This window comes from Pollicipes pollicipes, unplaced genomic scaffold (assembly GCF_011947565.3).
Source record: "Pollicipes pollicipes isolate AB1234 unplaced genomic scaffold, Ppol_2.1 Scaffold_821;HRSCAF=944_pilon_pilon_pilon, whole genome shotgun sequence".
Lineage (NCBI taxonomy): Eukaryota > Metazoa > Arthropoda > Thecostraca > Pollicipedomorpha > Pollicipedidae > Pollicipes > Pollicipes pollicipes.
In genome coordinates, this window is record NW_023597072.1 from 1 (window position 1) to 19,849 (window position 19,849).

Sequence of the window (19,849 nt, forward strand, 5' to 3'; positions counted from 1 at the left end):
CCTGATTTTTTAATTCAGCGTCTTGTCTGGACACGTTTGCTGTCAACAAATTGGCGGCTCTTCGGAAAGTGCATATTTCCTGTATTCCCCAAGACAGGCCGTTTCCCCCGATATCCAAACATTCGGGTCGACCATTCCAGATACGCATACGGCAGGACTGAAAAAGGTTCAGGCCACTAAAACATGTATTTCTCTATCAGTGTTGTAATGTGCGCAATTTCATCGCATTCAACACCTTATGAAAGAATATTTTGAACAGGATTTCGAACAATGATACCATCCCAGTCTCTTTTCATGCTGGACGGGCGTTGATGTGAGTCTCCCACGCCCGGAGCCGAGTGGATGCTTTTTTACCTCTGTGGAGACCATCCTGGAGAAAGCCTGTCTCGTGACTATCAGAAGAATATCCAGGACCGGTTTGTCTCTGAGGCCACGTTTAGTGGATGACAGACTGACGTGCTCCTCGATGCGAGATGGCGTCCTGTCCATCGCCCCACAGAGGTCCAGAAATGGTGTCACGAGAATCTTCGTTACTCTTCGCAAAGCAGACATGGCCGGGGAAACAACCCGGCACCGATCCGATCGCGGAAATGTGGAGCATCTTTCCAGCGCGATAATCTACGGGGAGGCTACAAACAACGTCTACAAGTCTAAAGGGCATTAAAAAAATCATACTCAAAAATGAAACCAATTGTGATGGACAGTCTTATTGCCAGCAAACCACACCGTGCCCGTACATGCATGAAGATTCAATGGTAATACACTGGTCACTTCACGAACGGAGCACTTTCTCACTTTAGAAAGAAAGCAGATTTCTGGGTGCACGCCAACTCCCGCCGGGCCCCGCAGTTGCAGGGTAGTTCCCACAATGGTCGTATCCGGTTGCGCGCGGTGTCCGTGTTCGGGGAGGACATGTCTGGGTCGCTGCAGAAACGCAGGTGGGGCGCATTGATTACGAAGCCGTGCGGAATAATTGACAGTTCCGTTCCCGGGCCCTGCTGTGGCTGAGCAGCCGGATGCCGCACCACGCCGTATTGACTGTGCAGGCTGCGGTCGTGCTATAACGGGGGCTTGCTCCGCCTGTTTTAATGGCGTGCACAGTTGCGCTTCGCGCTGTTCCGGTGTGGTGTTTTGGCTGTTGCCGGGGCCGCGTTGATGCTATATTGCATCTGCATTGGATAATTTTGGGCCGCTTCACAAAAAACATGAGGCTAGACCACAACAGCACCAAAACGTAGGAGCACGAAGAAATGACATGCGACAGCGAGCAGACATGGCTAGCCAGCTACCTACCTAAATTCCTTTTTAGCAAGCTTGATAGCAGACGTTTTATCTAACCACCTTTTTAGCTTATAGCTAGCTGGCATATCTTTTTGAAGACCCACAAAATTCCCAGGATCCGAATCCAAGATTCTCTTTACGTGGAACTGTATGGGTCCATTCGAACCGTATGGGTCGTGTCTGGGCTACATGGCATTTGTAGTCGCCATATACTGGAACGTATGACAGGACTGTATCGGGCCAGGGGGACATTTCGGCACAACTACTCTGCATGCAGCATGAATGTATGTCCTCTTGGGTAACGGCCATAAAAGTTATTTATGGTGCAAAAATAGATGGTGTTCCCAGCGAGCTTTTTTTCTTAGGTGCTTAACGAAGCGCCGTGACAATATCAGCAGATTAATTTATTTTCAGATCATGGATGATCTGTTATTCTCAAGTACAATGGCACCACATTTTTGTATTCCGTTCCCCCTCACCCAACTCGTCGCAACCGCCCTCCGCTGATCGTTTGCCCACTTGACGCACGGAACCGCACTGTCGTCCCCAGTTACATGCTGTCCTATCTGAACATCATCCGAGCAATGGAGCACTTCAGCTTGTTCCTGACGTACGGCATGCGCTACTTCGCCATCGGCGAGCTGCCTTCACTTTTCTTGACGCAAGCCGTGCGCTCCGACACCCTCTTCTGGGAGTACATCAACAACACTCGCTCCTACTCCAGCGAGATGTCAGAGAAGATCCATTACATCTTCGACAGGCTTCGAGGGGTACAACAGCTACATCCGACTGTAAGCCCATCAGCAGTGATGATATGCATGAGTGTTACCTGCTGATAGAGTCGTCGTGTTTTTACATGTTTTCCTGAACACATTTTTGGATATGGCGTGGTGATTATACAAATATCAAATCAAAATTCCTTCGCACTTCCTACAGGCTATGTGCAAATGTAACATAATGCATCAAAATGCTTAATCAGATCAATCCTGTTAGGTTTTGCGTAAAGGCGCAAACACATGCACACGTGCACATGATATATGTGGGCATCTGAGGTTCCGTAACTGTGCACATTCTTCACTAGGACGCAGTCGGGGTACGTTATTTTACACGCGCCTTACTGGGGAGTTTTTTTATTTCCTCTTCCTTCGTCACTCTGCGCTGATTCAGACAGCGAACCAACTCATTACTTTTAACCGAGCAAATAGCGTGTTGTGCGATTGCTGACCTCCCACCTTTAACGCCTCGTTATTCGGCGACAACTTCCAAACAAACCATCTGATATATATATATATATAAATTTTTGCACCGGAATTTTCTGACCATAGGTGTATTGAAGGGTGCAGGGAGGGCACGTGCCCCAGCCACCCTTAATCAAAGTCCTACCTGGATGTGCATGTGACTCAATGTCGACCTTAAAAATCAGTAGACATATAGGGCAAGGTCATTGAAAACATGCGATGTGGGTACACATCAAGGAATAGCATTTCGTGCGCCTCCGGGTTCTAAGTTAGGTTTTGAATCCTCGCCCTAACAGGGGGTAGGGTCGATCTGATCCCGCCTAATAGGGGGGTAGGGTCGATCCGATCCCGCCTTATAGGGTGTAGGGGTCGATTCGGTCCCGCCTTATAGAGGTAGGGTCGGTCCGAATCACGCGATATCCTACGGGGCAATACCATTCTCCGGGTCTTGGGACCAAAAAAGTTCCGCTATGATTTCTCGTTTCGGGGCAGCGGGCCGGTTTTTGAGGGACACTGAACGGCGACCTGCGCCCGGCGTAGGTGGGGGCAAGCTACCGACGATGCCACGGAACGCACGCGGAGAGGCCGACATCGTTACATTAGCAACGCGCCCGGGTGGCCGGCTGGGTACCTTTCGCTCGGGTGGGGGTCAATTTGGCCCACTTCTGAGATCTCGGAACCTAAGAGAGCTAAAGGCACCAGAGTCACAGCGTGTGTTGACCTTAACGTGAGCTCATTTGTGTCAAAATTTAGGGCTTCTAGGTCGTAACCTTTGGGTCAAATAAGGTCAAACAAAGTCAAATTTCAGGTTGGTGCCAAAAGTGCCCCCAAAATCTTGCTACCTCCCCTAACCAAAATGTCCTTGTTGCTCATTTAGGTTAAGGACCTTGGTTTGACCTTTGAAGTTCATGGACGGAAGTATACTAGACAGCCTTGAGTTTTGCATCTGAATAAGCGTTAAATATAGCTAGACAGCGTGCTCTTAAAAACAAAATATTGACCTGGGACATTTCAGGTCGTTTACTGCTCCTGAATTCAAAGAATCCATATAATATGCATCATGCGGTTCCTGTTATCAATAAATTCGCAATGAGCACCAAAAACTATCTCATCTATTAAGCTCCAGAGTAATAAAACGGGTTGGTTTTCATCGGGGCTGGCTATGTCCTGTATGAAAATTCATTATGCTAAAGCGGCGAGATCAAGGCCTTTCTGGCTAATATCAAGCAAAAGATAAGTTAGATATCAAGCAAGCAATAGTTATCTTCTTGTGGCAAGAGTATCTTAATTAAGCATTTACGGCTTCAACTAACCGTAAAAATAGTTCGAAGAGTTAAATGTTCAAAGAACTGATCGGAAGAAGTAAAAACGTAAAAGTGTTCTTTAAGAGTATCGGCGGGCTAGTTTTTACTCATCACGCAGTCAGGCCTGCTACCGTTGCGATGAAGTAGTACTGAAGTGGTCCGACTAGTTTGCTGAGGATTCTGTAGGTACAAAATAGAAGAAAGCATCACAAGTTAAGGCTTTTAGTTACAAAATATATGGTTAATTACAAAGTACGTTTACTTTTGAAAGTTTCGGAATCGCCGTATTCTTTTTAGAAATAATGACCGCTTTAAGCATTAACAATCCATGCCGATGTGTCCATGTCGACTCAATCGAAATAAGTGCTTACCAAACTACTGGGAACAGCCATATTAAGCGTAGCAATTTTCAAGCCACGGGTTGATAATAACTAGTTTTATTGTGATAGGACGGCGAGTATTTTTGCCTTTTGTTGTTGTTCCTTATAGGTGGCTTTAACCTTGCAGACGTGAGAAGATACTCACCAACGAGCCAAGAAATGGGTCTCCAGAATTCGCCATTGAGTTCTTCGTCAATGGAACTACAATGGCAGATCTTCTGCGAGATGTCCAGGTGGAGCTTAGGAACATGATCACGTGAGTCTAGCTAAGCGTTCAGATGTGCTCAGAGACATCAATACGCGATTCTACTCTTGAACTCATATGAAGCTCAGGAACCTGCTTTCAAACTGAGGCATCACCATGCTACGCTCTTATGCTTAAGACCAAGATTTGTTGCCACGCAAAACACATTTCAGTCGAATGCCGTGTGCTTGGTCCTGTCTCTTCAATGCTCGATTGTGTACCTCCTCATTCCAAGCCCTCTCAAAATTTTTTGCCAATAGACTATACGGCACACTGGCACTGCATTTGAGGCAAACGCGCCTCTATGTTAGCAAACGCCTGAGTTCGTCCGGGGTGTGGGCGGGTTTCACCTATTGGTGCTTCTGTTATGGCAATTTGTTGGAGCGTTGCATTATGGCATAGGGCAAGCGAGCAAAACTGGTAATATTTCAGGTTATCCGAATGTGCTGTGGCTGCAAAAATTACTCTTCTGAACCAGAGCTTTCTGTTCATACTTAATGGAAGATAATCTGGAAGGCCTAACCGGTTGTAGATGCATTGATTTGCTTCACCCTTTTCAATGCTTATTTTCTTATGGCAAGGTTATCCTAACTAAGTTATTCACCAAATAGTCTAAGTAAATTCCCCTTCGCGTACGGGAACTAAATTGAGTGGAAAACAATGCTAGGATGAAACTGTTACCATCATTGGAAAAACGTCTGATGCAGAATTGGCAGTACCAAGACGCGTAATGGTGGCCTATCTTACTTGCGGTATTGTAACGTTGTAAACACTGATCCTGCAGGACAAACGTGAAGGACCAGGTGTCGAGAGCGTATGGCCAGCAACTGGTGGCAATCAATGCTGCTAGTTTTGGTGCTTATTGTCTCGCCGATCATCATTCTGCTCGTGCGCAAAAATTGCCTTGACCATGCAGGTAAGTTGCGCAAGTACTGGTTTCACTACAGAATGCTCATTAAAGCTCACGTAGAAGCATAGAAGTTGCGATATATGCCGATTGAACCCTTGCCCCGACTCCTTCTTTATCCTAGCCCAGACTAATAGGGTGGGGGGGCCGATGCCATCCCCTCACCGTTTTCAACCTAACAAAGAAAAGAGCCTCGCGAAAACGCGGTGCATTGATCTCAAGGAGACCTTACGATCGTTCTTAAGCTTGATGTTTCTAAAAAATTATTATCATTATGTCGTCCGGAGGAAAATTTTCCTAAGCTTTGCACTATTTCAGCTTTACGTGCCATTATTTTGAAATCATGGCCACCTAGAAGCACGCAACTTGCACAGACATGTTCCTTGCTTACTTCTGAGCACATTTTGTACCCTGTTTTATATGTTTCGAACAGCTATTTTAATGCAGGGCTCCGTTTTCTGTGACAGTGTCGGTCCGTCGCCCCCGATCGGCGCATTCATCGGCCGCCGCCCGCCGCACGCGCCAGCCGTGGATCGCCGTGTAGTGTCCCTAAAAACCGTCGGCATTCGGAAACCAGACATGCTAGAGTCGGAGTCACGTTTTACATGTAAAAACATACTCAAGGAAACGTCTGAATTTGGGCGCGTTTACAACCAAATGTTGGAGAAATATCCTCAGAAAATCTTAGGGGGTGGGAGGGGGGGGGGAGGCTCGAGATTGTTCAATCCTTACGCGGTGATATATTTGCCATCGTTTTATCTAATATTCGTTGCTATGAAAAACCCAGTGGAACTGCCGCAGAGTATACGTTGGGCTGCATTTATTGGTGCTGAAATGCTGTTTTACAAATGCCAGTTTTTACATTTCCAGGAATCATGACGTTGGTAAAAGTCAAATAAAAAGATCGGTTCCTTCTTCACAGCAAGGCGTTTGCCAATTGCTCAGTATCACGTCGTTGAGCCGTTTTTGATGACAATCGGCTTACCCTTCAAAAGATGGTGCAAATCCTTGGAGAAAATGAAAAACTGCAATCTGGGCGACTTTACATTCCTTTGCTTACGCTGTCGATGTGCAGCGGTATTGCATAGTGCAGCTATGGTACGTCATGCTGTTGACACCTGCTCCCAAGTTAGCAAAACCACGTCTGGTTCGGTCCATGCTCAGATTGCACTTTCATCAAAGACTCTCTTTTGTCCATTGTATCAGTCAGTTGTATTGGCTATTTGAAGTTTACATGTAGCGTGCAACATAGGAGACTATTGGGCTCATGAAAAATAATCGCCCATCTATGTCAGCTGAGATGCTTTTAGCACCACCTTTACGCGGAGTTAAACTATATTGACGCCTAAGCAAACTAGTACAATCCTTTAACCGGGCTGAGTTTCATGCATTTCTTCCCGCCTGCAAACCTACAACCTCACGTCAATGGCTTTCCCTCAGAATTTCACCGAGATGGTGGCAGCTAAAACCATGGAGATTTCGCGAGAGAAAAAGAAAGGCGGACCGCTTGCTGTACCAGATGCTGCCGGAAGCCGATCGCCAGGCAGCTGAAGGGAAAAGGACAGGTACCTGCCGAGTCCTTCGAATCTGTCACCGTCTACTTCAGCGACATCGTGGGCTTTACCAAAATCTCGTCACAGAGCTCTCCCATGCAGGTGAGTAGCGGTGCGCTCGCGTTATGACTGAAGTACGTTGAAAACGGGGCGTGAGCATAAATCGGGTGGAGCGAGCTCTGAGATTTCATTGTTCAATTAGTTCAAGCAGATCCTTTTCAGATACAGTTCAGTACACGTAAGTTTCCACTGTTTTCTGTATGCACGTTAGCATTGCCCCCCCCCCCCCCCCCTCCCCCGACGACAGCAGAAATCCGATGTGTTTCATTTAATTCCCATCATTTGAGAAGGTCGACCAAACCAAGACTATAGAAACAATAGGACCAAAGAACCTACAGAAACAATTGGCACAAAAGGACCGAAGACCGAACCACTTGAAGTTATGGCTACAGGTAATGAGGATGAACGTGCTTAGTCGTCCTTAGATTCTCTGCACTTCAACCACTTTTATCAGATCGAGTCGATTTTGAAGCTCTAATAAAAGCATGTGTTCTGACGCACATGACGAACAGAATGATTTGATCTCAACAGCTTTGTGTGCTACGAAATGTAAAACATTTCAGATGCCCTTAAATGTCCGCCACAGATCACATTTTTTCCGGGATCTCGTGGAGCCTTGTCGCAAGTAATGGCCTCTCAGGGCATCTTTGGCCTTAAAATGGTCATGAGTGGGCATTTGTAGTGCTCAGAGACTAAGATGAACAGATGGTAAGATACCAAAAGGAGATGGTAAGATGGCTGTGGCCGGGGCAGTCGGCCTGCTCTTGGCTGTGGCCGGAGCAGTCGGCCTGCTCTTGGCTGTGGCGGGGGCAGTCGGCCTGCTCTTGGCTGTGGCCGGAGCAGTCGGCCTGCTCTTGGCTCGGGGGGGGGGGGGGGGGGCAGTCGGCCTGCTCTTGGCTGTGGCCGGGGCAGTCGGCCTGCTCTTGGCTGTTGCCGGAGCAGTCGGGGCCTGCTCTGGCTCGGGGGGGGGGGGGGGGTGGGGGGGCAGTCGGCCTGCTCCTCGGCTGTGGCGGGGGCAGTCGGCCTGCTCTTGGCTGTGGCGGGGGCATCGGCCTGCTCTTGCTCGGGGGGGGGAGGGAGTGTCGGCCTGCCCCTGGCTGTGGCCGGGGCAGTCGGCCTGCTCCTGGCTGTAGCCGGGGGCAGTCGGTCCTGCTCTTGGCTCGGGGGGGGGGGGGGCAGTCGGCCTGCTCTTGGCTGTGGCGGGGGCAGTCGGCCTGCTCTTGGCTCGGGGGAGAGGAGTCGGCCTGACCCCCTGGCTGTGGCCGGGGCAGTCGGCCTGCCCCTGGCTGTGGCCGGGGCAGTCGGCCTGCTCCTGGCTGTAGCCGGGGCAGTCGGTCTGCTCTCGGCTGTGGTCGGGACAGTCGGCCTGCTCCTGGCTGCGGTACACCTGGCGCTGGCCCGCTGCTAGGTGCTGGGACGGCTAGCAAGCCACGGACAATAGCTGTCCCACGGGAGGCCTGCATTCGTTCTGTTCGCCTGTCGTTGGATGGCTACAAACAACGAGCAATCTCAAGACACTGACAAAATGATCACCGGCGAAATAGTGTGCGACGGTTGTTCCAGGAAACCGTTATCGAGCACCGTTTAAAAAAAAAAACTAAAATTAGATGGCGTGCCACTGAAATTTCACTGGGTGTTCACTTCACGCTTTCTTTCCTTTCTTCCAGAATGCAAACGCTAGTTGATGGGACATGAGTGGGTTCCCATTGTTGCCACGTATGGCCACAGGACACCCTGCCAAGGTCGTCGATGTCATGAATACGCCGCTGAGGGTAGGCAAGCACAGCTAATGAGTGACAAACGACAAGCATCAGCTTTTCTCATAGCCAATGGTTAGAAACGTCTAGCTGGTGGTGCGTCGGAAAGGTATGCGTATAAGCGTTTGAAAGTGAAATTCTAATAAGACTAAACCGGTGAAAAATTTAAGAGTTTGTCTGTTTTAAGATTATCTCTGTTTTAGTTCCAAGTAATAGACTACAGGCATTGCCATGAGGATCCAGCCATCTGAGCCTTTCACAACGACGAGTAAGCCACAAATGATTCAAGAAACACTTGTCATAGTGTGTCGAGCGATGGTGAGCACATATAGGAATATGGCCGTCCGCCGCCGACACCGCCACACCGGACCGATCCGAGGCTGCCGAGCCACCGCCTGGCATGGCGCCGCTTCCCGTAGGTCACTGGTCAGTGAGCCGGCCGCTGCCCCGCTGTTCCCCATATGGTGCGAACCACGCGGGGTCGCCCGCTCGTCATGCGCCGCTTTCCGGCTCACCTCTGCTACAGCCCAGCCGCGGCGACGCCCGCCGGAGCACTGTCCAGATTAGACCAGTTGGCGCCGGCGGTAATGATCCCGTAACGAGGCTAGTGCCGTTACGTAATATTAACGCACGCTACCTAGGTGCGGCCCGATGGTACACCAGCCATAAAGGTGACAACCTGCCCTGGAGAACACCAACTTGATTCATGCCCAAACGATTCGTGTATATATATATATATATATATATATATATTAAAGGAATGATGCTGTCCATGTATAAACCACATAACAGGACAGTTAAGTTTTTTGATTGTTGAACACAACAGGCGTATACACAGCGTGAAACGCCCGTGCTAATGACCTGACCGTTTTTACTCTTGTTGCCCATATCATCGTCCAGATCGCACCTGTCCTTGCTCATTTACTAGGCTCACTGCAAAACTTGAGATGCTAGGCATATTGGACTGATCGATCACATTTTCCTACACTGACTACGCTTCCGTGTAGCCGTAGTGCTAATGGCTTGATTACTATCATAATCGTGCGCGACATTTCCACACTCAAGCGTTTTATGGTCTCGCAATGTAATTTCTCCGAGTTACTGGACTCGGCTCCGCCTCACTCAATAACTCCAAGTAATATTCCGTGGTTCCCCGCCCGTCCTGCCAGACTGTGGGGCAGGCAACACCATATAGTCCCAGCAGCTGAGTGCGTCGTAAAAGCCTCTATGACAACGAGAACCCGAATACATAAAAGCGTTTGGCAATAAAACTGTAGAAACGGAAGGGGCAAAATGGGTTTACATAGTGCAGTCATAAATGTCTTACTGACATTGATTTATCAATGCGTCATTTAGACCCAGTTATCTATCACAAACCGGTTTAACAAAATCACTTAGGTCAGCTGTTGTAAGCTGACCCTACATGGGCATGACATCATATGCTATAAGTATGGCGGACCCCGACTAACAGTTGAATTTCTCGATGATTTACATAAAAGAGATTCGGAACAAGAGACTGTAAACTGCTGCATGAGGCAGACATGTACGCGCAAGGCCTTGCCACCTTAAGGCAGCAGCCCAGATCAGTAGGGCGAATACGATAAATATACAACCGGCTGGATGATGTTGACGTGAACCACCCGAAAATAAATGTATGGTCGTGTGGCACATCAACGTGGATCAGCAGCGGCTGCGGAAGTAGACCCTGACATCATCGTCTTCTCCGTTTCAGGTTGTGACGTTTCTTAACGTGCTGTACAAGCTGTTTGACAGCCGGATAGATCGGTACGATGTCTACAAGGTCGAGACTATAGGCGACGCATACATGTGCGTCTCGGGACTACCTAGTCGAAACGGTACGCTCATTGTGGCCGCATTGCGACTTCGGTCTTCAGTTCCCCGAATCGGAAGTTGCAATCACGGCATTTTGCGGTGATGGTATTCAATGATTCGGTATCCATAGAAGTGTATGTGCACGTGCGGATACCCGCACGCACGCATACAAGCATGCATGTCCCCACGCACGCACGCACGCACGCACGCACGCACGCACGCACGCACGCACGTTTGCTCGCACGCACGCACATTTTGTGGTGTCAGAGATGAGTGAACTATCTACTACTATCTCACTATCTACTACTATCTCACCCAGAGTCACGGTGAAGGGGACAGCTCCATTATGCCCTGAAGTGCATTATGGTGGGCTAGCACCGCGTCACTTTGCTAAATTGGCTGTTGTCTACTCTTCGCCGCGATGAGGCGAGGCACGGAGCTAGCCTTACTTCGCTGGTGTAGCTCCGCGCGACCCAGTGCACTTGCAGGATTTGCGCATTTAGGAGGCATCATCTTAGTGTGGAATGCCCCCCTCCCCCTTCCCCCTCCCTTCCCCGCCGCCGCGGGGAGACGCAGCTGTCCCCACAGACTTACGCCATACTCGAGATGCCCGCACCCGTCTATTGCATTCTGGACTGATCAAGAGGCTACTCGCGCCAGTTTGCCAGGATAAAAAGAGAGCGCCAGGGAGATTAGTACGTAGCAGCCACTCGACATGGTGAGCAGGAAGTTCCAGGACGGTGGGAAATGTATAGTAGATGAAGCTGTGTTTTCGTGTGAGCTCCTGTGCTTTTAAGGACGACTGGCTGATGTCGGGCGTATCACAACGGGAAAAATAACCGCGTTGAAAGAATTCGACATTCCTTGCAGGCATTTGAGCCAAGATTTGGCTCCTGAAAGGAATGCTCCACATATGAAGATATTGAGGCAAGCATCAGATGTGTCAACAAAAGCTCACGTTTTACTATCGGTACACTTTTAAGTGGAAGAGACTGCTCTAGACAACACCATTTTTCTTTTTAGTTAATATGCTGCTCAATACATCATTGTTCGCTTGCGCGATGAAGCGCTTGCATGGCGTTGAGGTGCTGCCAAACTAGCCGTGCGAAATGACCACCATGGCGTTCATGTGCAGTGCTTAACCTCGCCGAGAGATGGCAGTGTCGGTCATGGAAGTGTTCGCTGAGCCAAATATCGTTATATGCTCGTGTTCTGGCCGCTTCTTGGGATGCTCTTGCAAATTTCTCATTGAGTTTAGGATGTTTGCTTGTATTTACATGCTCGCTTATGGCGCTATTTCTGATTTATTCAATTACATGTCTTATATTATTAAACACTAGCAATCACGTCCAAGTGTTCACATTGTGTAGCGCATGCAGTTGCGTGGGCTCAATTTGATGGAACAGGTTTTCGTCAGTCGATTCGGTGGCCAAAGACCCATCTGACACGACCTCAGCAAGTGGTTTGCTCCTTTTGCGGCTCTCAGCCAAGGAGTCCTTTTTTCGCATCGTCGATTTCGTCACTTTTCCGTTCGCTCTAGCTCCAAACACACCTTTTCGCTTAGTTTTTGTTCTCCTCTCGCTCCCCTGATATGGGGAAGCGAACCAAACGTAAGAAGGGTGATACCGACACTGACTCGAACTCGGCCTCTGACCTCGATAATGCCCTGGACGTAGACGATGGAAGTATCGCCAGCCCCGCTTTTGCTGCCACCGTCACCTGATGACCCCCGCGCGCCCCAGGCCATGACCGTTCGTACGCACACTTCCACCGCGGTGGGTGGACAACGGGCTTCGTCTCCGTCCAACGCCACCAGTTCCGACCCTCGCTCGTCTTTGACCACTCCGGTGCCCGCTCGCCCTGATGCTGACCCTCGCTCGACAACGACCAGTGTTCGCCAGCCCTCTGAGCCAATCCTGGATGCTCTCGGATCGTACGTTGTCGTCCAACCTTGTGACGAAGATGTGTCGTTTCGAAAGATCAACGTTTTTTGGCCATCAAAGCAAATCAAAGCTATCTGCGGTCCGTGCGAACTCCAGATTGAAGCGCCAGCAAACGGATCACTCATCATCAAAACAACCACTCGCGCGCAAACCAAGGCCCTACTCAAAACAGCTGAATTTTGCGGCAAACAAGTCAAAGTCTCGCTGCACCATGCCAGAAACACCAGTAAGGGCACCATCTTCGCGCCTGAGCTCCGCTTCATGACGGAGGACGAGATCCTAGCGGAGCTCAGAGATGAGCAAGTTTGCCATGTCCGTCGGCTGACGACTTTCAGAGATGGTCAGCGTCACGACACCAGCCTGCTTGTTATCACCTTTGGTACCACCCGACTTCCAGATTCGCTCACCGCTGGTTACCTTCGTTATAAAGTAAGAGTATTCATTCCAAATCCACTCAGGTGTTTTAAATGTCAACGGTTCGGACACGGCAGCAAGTACTGCAAACAGAGTGCCAGATGCTTGAAGTGCGGCGAGACTCCTCACGAGGGATCTGCCTGCACATCACCCCAGAAATGCCTGAGCTGTGGAAGTGCTGATCACGCCGCCAACTCTTCTCAGTGTCCCACGTGGAAAAAAGAAAAAGAAATTTGTTCTGAAAAGGCAAAGACAGGTGTGTCGTACCCCGAAGCACGGCGCACCGTTGAAACTAAAATGTCGTCGCAGCCCAGCAAAACATATGCCCAAGTAGCAAAAGCCACGATGGCCACATGTGCAACACAGACCGACCCTATCACCCATCTGCCTCCTCTGAAACTTCTCAACCCTCGCCCCTCGGTTTCAGTTGAGTCAACTACGCAGACCCAGACGAAAAATGCCGTTGAGTCGCCCTTGGCTGGACGTTCGGATGCCCAGGCGCCCGTGCACCCCTGTCCCCAGGTCGGCCGGCGTTCCAGCCCGCCGGCTGTGAGTGATTCACGCGCGGGTCAGGCCGTCCGGCGTTCTAGCCCCCCGGCTATGAACAGTCGGCGGCCCGGACCCTCTGGCCACCACACAACATCACCTCCCCTTCCCCCACCACAACACCTGTCGAAACACGCCCGAACGAAGACCGCCGGTCCCGTCCACCGGTGAGGGTGGCGATGGGACGGCCTAGGTCTGTTTCGTTCGGGCGATTCCCATCAACCGGTGGGAATGGATCCCTTCATCACTAAATGTCTTTCATCTTACAGTGGAATTGTCGCGGTCTCATTTCAAAATGGTCCGAAATGAAAGCACTTTTTGCCGTACTAACTCCAATCATCATTGCCGTACAGGAAACATGGTTTCGTCCCACCGACACATATAACTTTAAAATGCCAAATTACTCGTTATATCGCTATGACACGATGGACGGTGAGCGTCGCCAAGGTGGGGTGGCGCTGTACATCAGTCAAAAATTAACACACACGCCACTCACTCTTAACACACCTCTTCAGGCTGTTGCAAGTTCAGTTCGACTGCATGGCCGTACCATCGATATATGCTCAATATACATTACACCAAATTATAATAATACGAGCTCTTACGGCAACTTGACCAACTCGTTGCTCAATTTCAAAACCCTTTTCTCATCCTGGCGATCTCAACGCTCACAGTCCAGCTTGGAGTAACGGCACCCAAGCCGTTAATCGCCGAGGACATTTGGTTGAAGATTTTATTGATACACACAACTTAGTCCTGTTAAACAAAGGCAATAATACTTATCACCACTTACCCACTGGTACAGAAACAGCCATCGACCTGTCGCTGTGCTCTCCCTCAATAGCAACGTACTTTGATTGGACTGTTGAGGGAGATATACACGACAGCGACCATTTTCCAATTAAACTTTACACTACTTTTGACGCAACCGCTGACGAAGTTTTGCGATCCATACCCCGCTGGAATTTACGAAAAGCAGACTGGGCCAAATTTCAAGAACTTTGTTATGTGAACCGTGACTGTTATGAATCACCAGAGCAGGGTGTTGGCCTTATTACACATATTATTCATGCTGCAGCAACCGCGACAATTCCACTAACTAAAACGCCATCACGCCGCATCCCAGTACCATGGTGGACGACCGAAGTTAAGAACGCTATTGCGCGTCGGAAACGTGCTTTCCGCTGCTTTCGTCGCCACCATGATGTACCTCATCTTCTTGCCCGAAATTATGAGCGTGCTCGAACCAGACGAATTATAAGGAGTGCCAAACGTCATTCTTGGCAAGCATACATCCAGCAGTTCACTGCTGCTACTCCCCTAAGCCAGCTATGGGGACTGGTTCGGGCACTTTCCGGAAAACGCACCTCTATTTCATTGCCCACTTTACGCATTAATAACCAAATCATTTCGGCAACACCTCTTATCACCAATGCTCTTGCTGAAAGTCTTTCTCAGTGTAGCTCATCCGGAAATTACCGACCAGGATTTGTGGAAACTGCGCAAGCCCGTTTTCGTTTACATACTGATTGTTTTGTTTCCGATAACACCGAAGACTATAATTTACCATTTTCATTTCTAGAACTACAAAAGGCTATAAAATCCGCCGGCAACACCTCAGTTGGTCATGATCAGTTACACTATTCTTTTTTTCGTAATCTTTCAGAAGATATGCTTCGTTTTATATTGGCAGTTTTTAACGATTTGTGGTCAACCCGCGCCTTTCCTGACTCCTGGAAAGACACCATTATTATTCCACTTGCAAAGCCAGGAAAAGACACCAAAGATCCATCAAATTATCGTCCCATTGCACTTACCAGCTGTCTAGGAAAACTTTTTGAGCGGATGGTGGTGAAGCGAATCTCTTGGATTGTAGAACGAGACTGCCTGCTTACAAAAAATCAATGTGGTTTCCGACACAATCGTAGCACAATAGACCATATCACCAGACTTGAAACTGACATTAGACGTTCCTTTAAACATCAACACTATACGACTGCTGTATTCCGGGATATCAGCCGAGCCTACGACATGGTCTTTAAACCTGCACTAATTTTCAAGCTCCACCAGTTAGGGTTTAAAGGCCATTTGGCACATTATCTTATTGGGTTTCTTTCCGGCATCAGACCATTTCGTGTGAGATGCAGATCCGCCGTTTCCGACACTCACCATCTAGAGAACGGCCTCCCACAAGGGAGCTGTATCTCACCGATTCTCTTTAATTTTATGATAAACGATTTATTTGACTCATTACCATCGGGTATTTCCTCTTCACTTTTTGCGGATGATAGCGCCATCTGGTGCTCAGACACTGAATATGACCATTCGCTGCCACGGCTCCAAGTCGCCCTAAACAAGGTGCAGCAGTGGTCAGAGCGATACGGGTTCCGCTTCTCCGCTCCCAAATCTGCAGTTATGATTTTCGGCAAAAATATGCGTGGTACTCCCAATTTTCGGCTTCGACTAGATGGACACCACATTCCTTTCGTTTCGTCTTTCAAATTTCTTGGCATCGTACTTGACCCCAGATTATCGATGCGACAGCACGTGGAGCATGTTCGCTCCAAATGCCTAAAAAGACTAAATTTATTTAGATGCATTTCCGGGTCAACATACGGTGCCGACCGCCAATCGTTATTACGTCTATACAGATCCTTAGTTCTTCCCATCATTGAATATGGCTCCGTGGTATATGCAGGAGGCAGCCAACACACTCTCAAACCACTATCCACCATACAAAATATGTTTTTGCGAGTTGCCCAAGGAGCTCTGCGTACTTCCCCGATTTCAGCGCTTGAAGTGGACGCGCATGTTATGCCTCTTGCCCTCCGACGAATGGAACACACATTGAGATACATCACAAAAGTGCGACAAAATCCCAGTCACCCAGCATTTAAATCCATACATGTCTTACCTCACATTCACCATAACTACGTAGGACCGGCAGAACGTCGCTCAGGACTTACAATAGCATCTCGAACCACTATCTACTGTACCACTCTTCAGTTTACTTTACCGCCTTCTTCCATGCCACCTGTTTTAATAGTACCACCATGGCAGTTAACCCCTCGGAAAGTTATGCTTCTTTTTGATGATCCCAAACGCATTTTCACAACAAGTTATGTTCAACAAACATTTAATCGTCTAATTTTCAACAATCAAAATAGCAGCTTTATTTACACCGATGGCTCCAAGGCCAATAACCACACCGGATGTGCAGTTATTTGCACTGAACATTGCCATAAAAACTGTCGGTTACCGGATGGCACCTCAGTATATTTGGCTGAATTATTTGCTCTTTTCCTTGCATTGCAACACATTCAACAACACACCCACAAAACGAAGACAATAGTGATTTGTTCGGATTCAAAGACAGCTGTGCAATCTCTTATTGACCCAGACTTCACACACCACCTCCTTGTTAAAATCGTCAATCTCTATCATATATTACATACACAGGATATGAATATCAAATTTCTATGGATTCCAGGACATACAGGCATCATGGGCAATGAACGGGCTGACCAACTAGCCAAGGAAGCTTTGACAAACCAACACATCATGGAGATCCCTGCTGATCATGCATCTACAAACATTCCATTCGCACAATGACAAAACAATTTTGGCAACAACAATGGACCGATACTACCAGAACACAACTTCATGATATCAAACCAGACATTACACCTTGGCCATCAACGCATCGTAAAGACCGTCTGGAGGAGAAGGTGCTAGCCCGTTTACGAATCGGACACACTACACTCACACATAGTTACATATACTTAAGTCAACCTCGTCCTCACTGTCAGCCGTGCGATCATCCACTTTCGGTTAAACATATTGTTATTGAGTGCACAAAATATCAACAGCACCGCAAAGATATGCAGGCTTTCTGTCGTAACCAAAATATCGAGTTTTCTTTAAAAAACGTCCTTGGCGATGACCATCCTGAACTGCTTAACATTGTCTTTAACTTTCTCAGACTTGCCGGTTTGCTTCAAGCTTTGTAAATGTCAATAAACGTACACTTTTCCTCACATACATAATTACACCAATTTAAAATAACATCATCCAGGCGTGAAATGGTCTGAACAGGCCGAAACGCCTCAAACAAATAAATGAAATGAAATGAAATATGGCTAATAACGGGCAGGCTCACAGGCTTTCGTCAGTCGATTCGGTGGCCGAAGACCCATCTGACACGATCTCAGCAAGTAGTTTGCTCATTTTGCGGCTCTCAGCCAAGGAGTCCTTTTTCGCCTCGTCGATTTCGTCACTTTTCCGTTCGCACTAGCTCCAAACACACCTTTTCGCTTAGTTTTTGTTCTCTTCTCGCTCCCCTAATATGGGGAAGCGAACCAAACGTAAGAAGGGTGATACCGACACTGACTCGAACTCGGCCTCTGACCTCGATAATGCCCTGGACGTAGACGATGGAAGTGTCGCCAGCCCCGCTTTTGCTGCCACTTCGCCTGATGACCCTCGCGCGCCCCAGGCCATGACCGTTCGTACGCACACTTCCACCGCGGTGGGTGGACAACAGGCTTCGTCTCCGTCCAACGCCCCCAGTTCCGACCCTCGCTCGTCTTTGACCACTCCGGTGCCCGCTCGCCCTGATGCTGACCCTCGCTCGACGACGACCAGTGTTCGCCAGCCCTCTGAGCCAATCCTGGATCCTCTCGGATCGTACGTTGTCGTCCAACCTTGTGACGAAAATGTGTCGTTTCGAAAGATCAACGTTTTTTGGCCATCAAAGCAAATCAAAGCTATCTGCGGTCCGTGCGAACTCCAGATTGAAGCGCCAGCAAACGGATCACTCATCATCAAAACAACCACTCGCGCGCAAACCAAGGCCCTACTCAAAACAGCTGAATTTTGCGGCAAACAAGTCAAAGTCTCGCTGCACCATGCCAGAAACACCAGTAAGGGCACCATCTTCGCGCCTGAGCTCCGCTTCATGACGGAGGACGAGATCCTAGCGGAGCTCAGAGATGAGCAAGTTTGCCATGTCCGTCGGCTGACGACTTTCAGAGATGGTCAGCGTCACGACACCAGCCTGCTTGTTATCACCTTTGGTACCACCCGACTTCCAGATTCGCTCACCGCTGGTTACCTTCGTTATAAAGTAAGAGTATTCATTCCAAATCCACTCAGGTGTTTTAAATGTCAACGGTTCGGACACGGCAGCAAGTACTGCAAACAGAGTGCCAGATGCTTGAAGTGCGGCGAGACTCCTCACGAGGGATCTGCCTGCACATCACCCCAGAAATGCCTGAGCTGTGGAAGTGCTGATCACGCCGCCAACTCTTCTCAGTGTCCCACGTGGAAAAAAGAAAAAGAAATTTGTTCTGAAAAGGCAAAGACAGGTGTGTCGTACCCCGAAGCACGGCGCACCGTTGAAACTAAAATGTCGTCGCAGCCCAGCAAAACATATGCCCAAGTAGCAAAAGCCACGATGGCCACATGTGCAACACAGACCGACCCTATCACCCATCTGCCTCCTCTGAAACTTCTCAACCCTCGCCCCTCGGTTTCAGTTGAGTCAACTACGCAGACCCAGACGAAAAATGCCGTTGAGTCGCCCTTGGCTGGACGTTCGGATGCCCAGGCGCCCGTGCACCCCTGTCCCCAGGTCGGCCGGCGTTCCAGCCCGCCGGCTGTGAGTGATTCACGCGCGGGTCAGGCCGTCCGGCGTTCTAGCCCCCCGGCTATGAACAGTCGGCGGCCCGGACCCTCTGGCCACCACACAAACATCACCTCCCCCTTCCCCCACCACAACACCTGTCGAAACACGCCCGAACGAAGACCGCCGGTCCCGTCCACCGGTGAGGGTGGCGATGGGACGGCCTAGGTCTGTTTCGTTCGGGCGATTCCCATCAACCGGTGGGAATGGATCCCTTCATCACTAAATGTCTTTCATCTTACAGTGGAATTGTCGCGGTCTCATTTCAAAATGGTCCGAAATGAAAGCACTTTTTGCCGTACTAACTCCAATCATCATTGCCGTACAGGAAACATGGTTTCGTCCCACCGACACATATAACTTTAAAATGCCAAATTACTCGTTATATCGCTATGACACGATGGACGGTGAGCGTCGCCAAGGTGGGGTGGCGCTGTACATCAGTCAAAAATTAACACACACGCCACTCACTCTTAACACACCTCTTCAGGCTGTTGCAAGTTCAGTTCGACTGCATGGCCGTACCATCGATATATGCTCAATATACATTACACCAATTATAATAATACGGAGCTCTTACGGCAACTTGACCAACTCGTTGCTCAATTTCAAAACCCTTTTCTCATCCTCGGCGATCTCAACGCTCACAGTCCAGCTTGGAGTAACGGCACCCAAGCCGTTAATCGCCGAGGACATTTGGTTGAAG

The 19,849-nt window shown here is 49.0% G+C and overlaps 1 protein-coding gene across 1 annotated transcript in view; it reads left to right on the forward strand.

Annotated features, from left to right (window-relative positions):
- The first annotated feature begins 912 nt into the window (after nt 1–912).
- Nucleotides 913–19,849, forward strand: part of LOC119114489 (atrial natriuretic peptide receptor 1-like) — a 30,562-nt gene continuing 11,625 nt past the window's right edge. Inside the window, 5 exon segments of the mRNA XM_037238599.1 lie at nt 913–938; nt 1,832–2,051; nt 6,841–6,882; nt 6,884–7,009; nt 10,457–10,580. Of these exon segments, the coding sequence (XP_037094494.1) occupies nt 913–938; nt 1,832–2,051; nt 6,841–6,882; nt 6,884–7,009; nt 10,457–10,580 (538 nt within the window).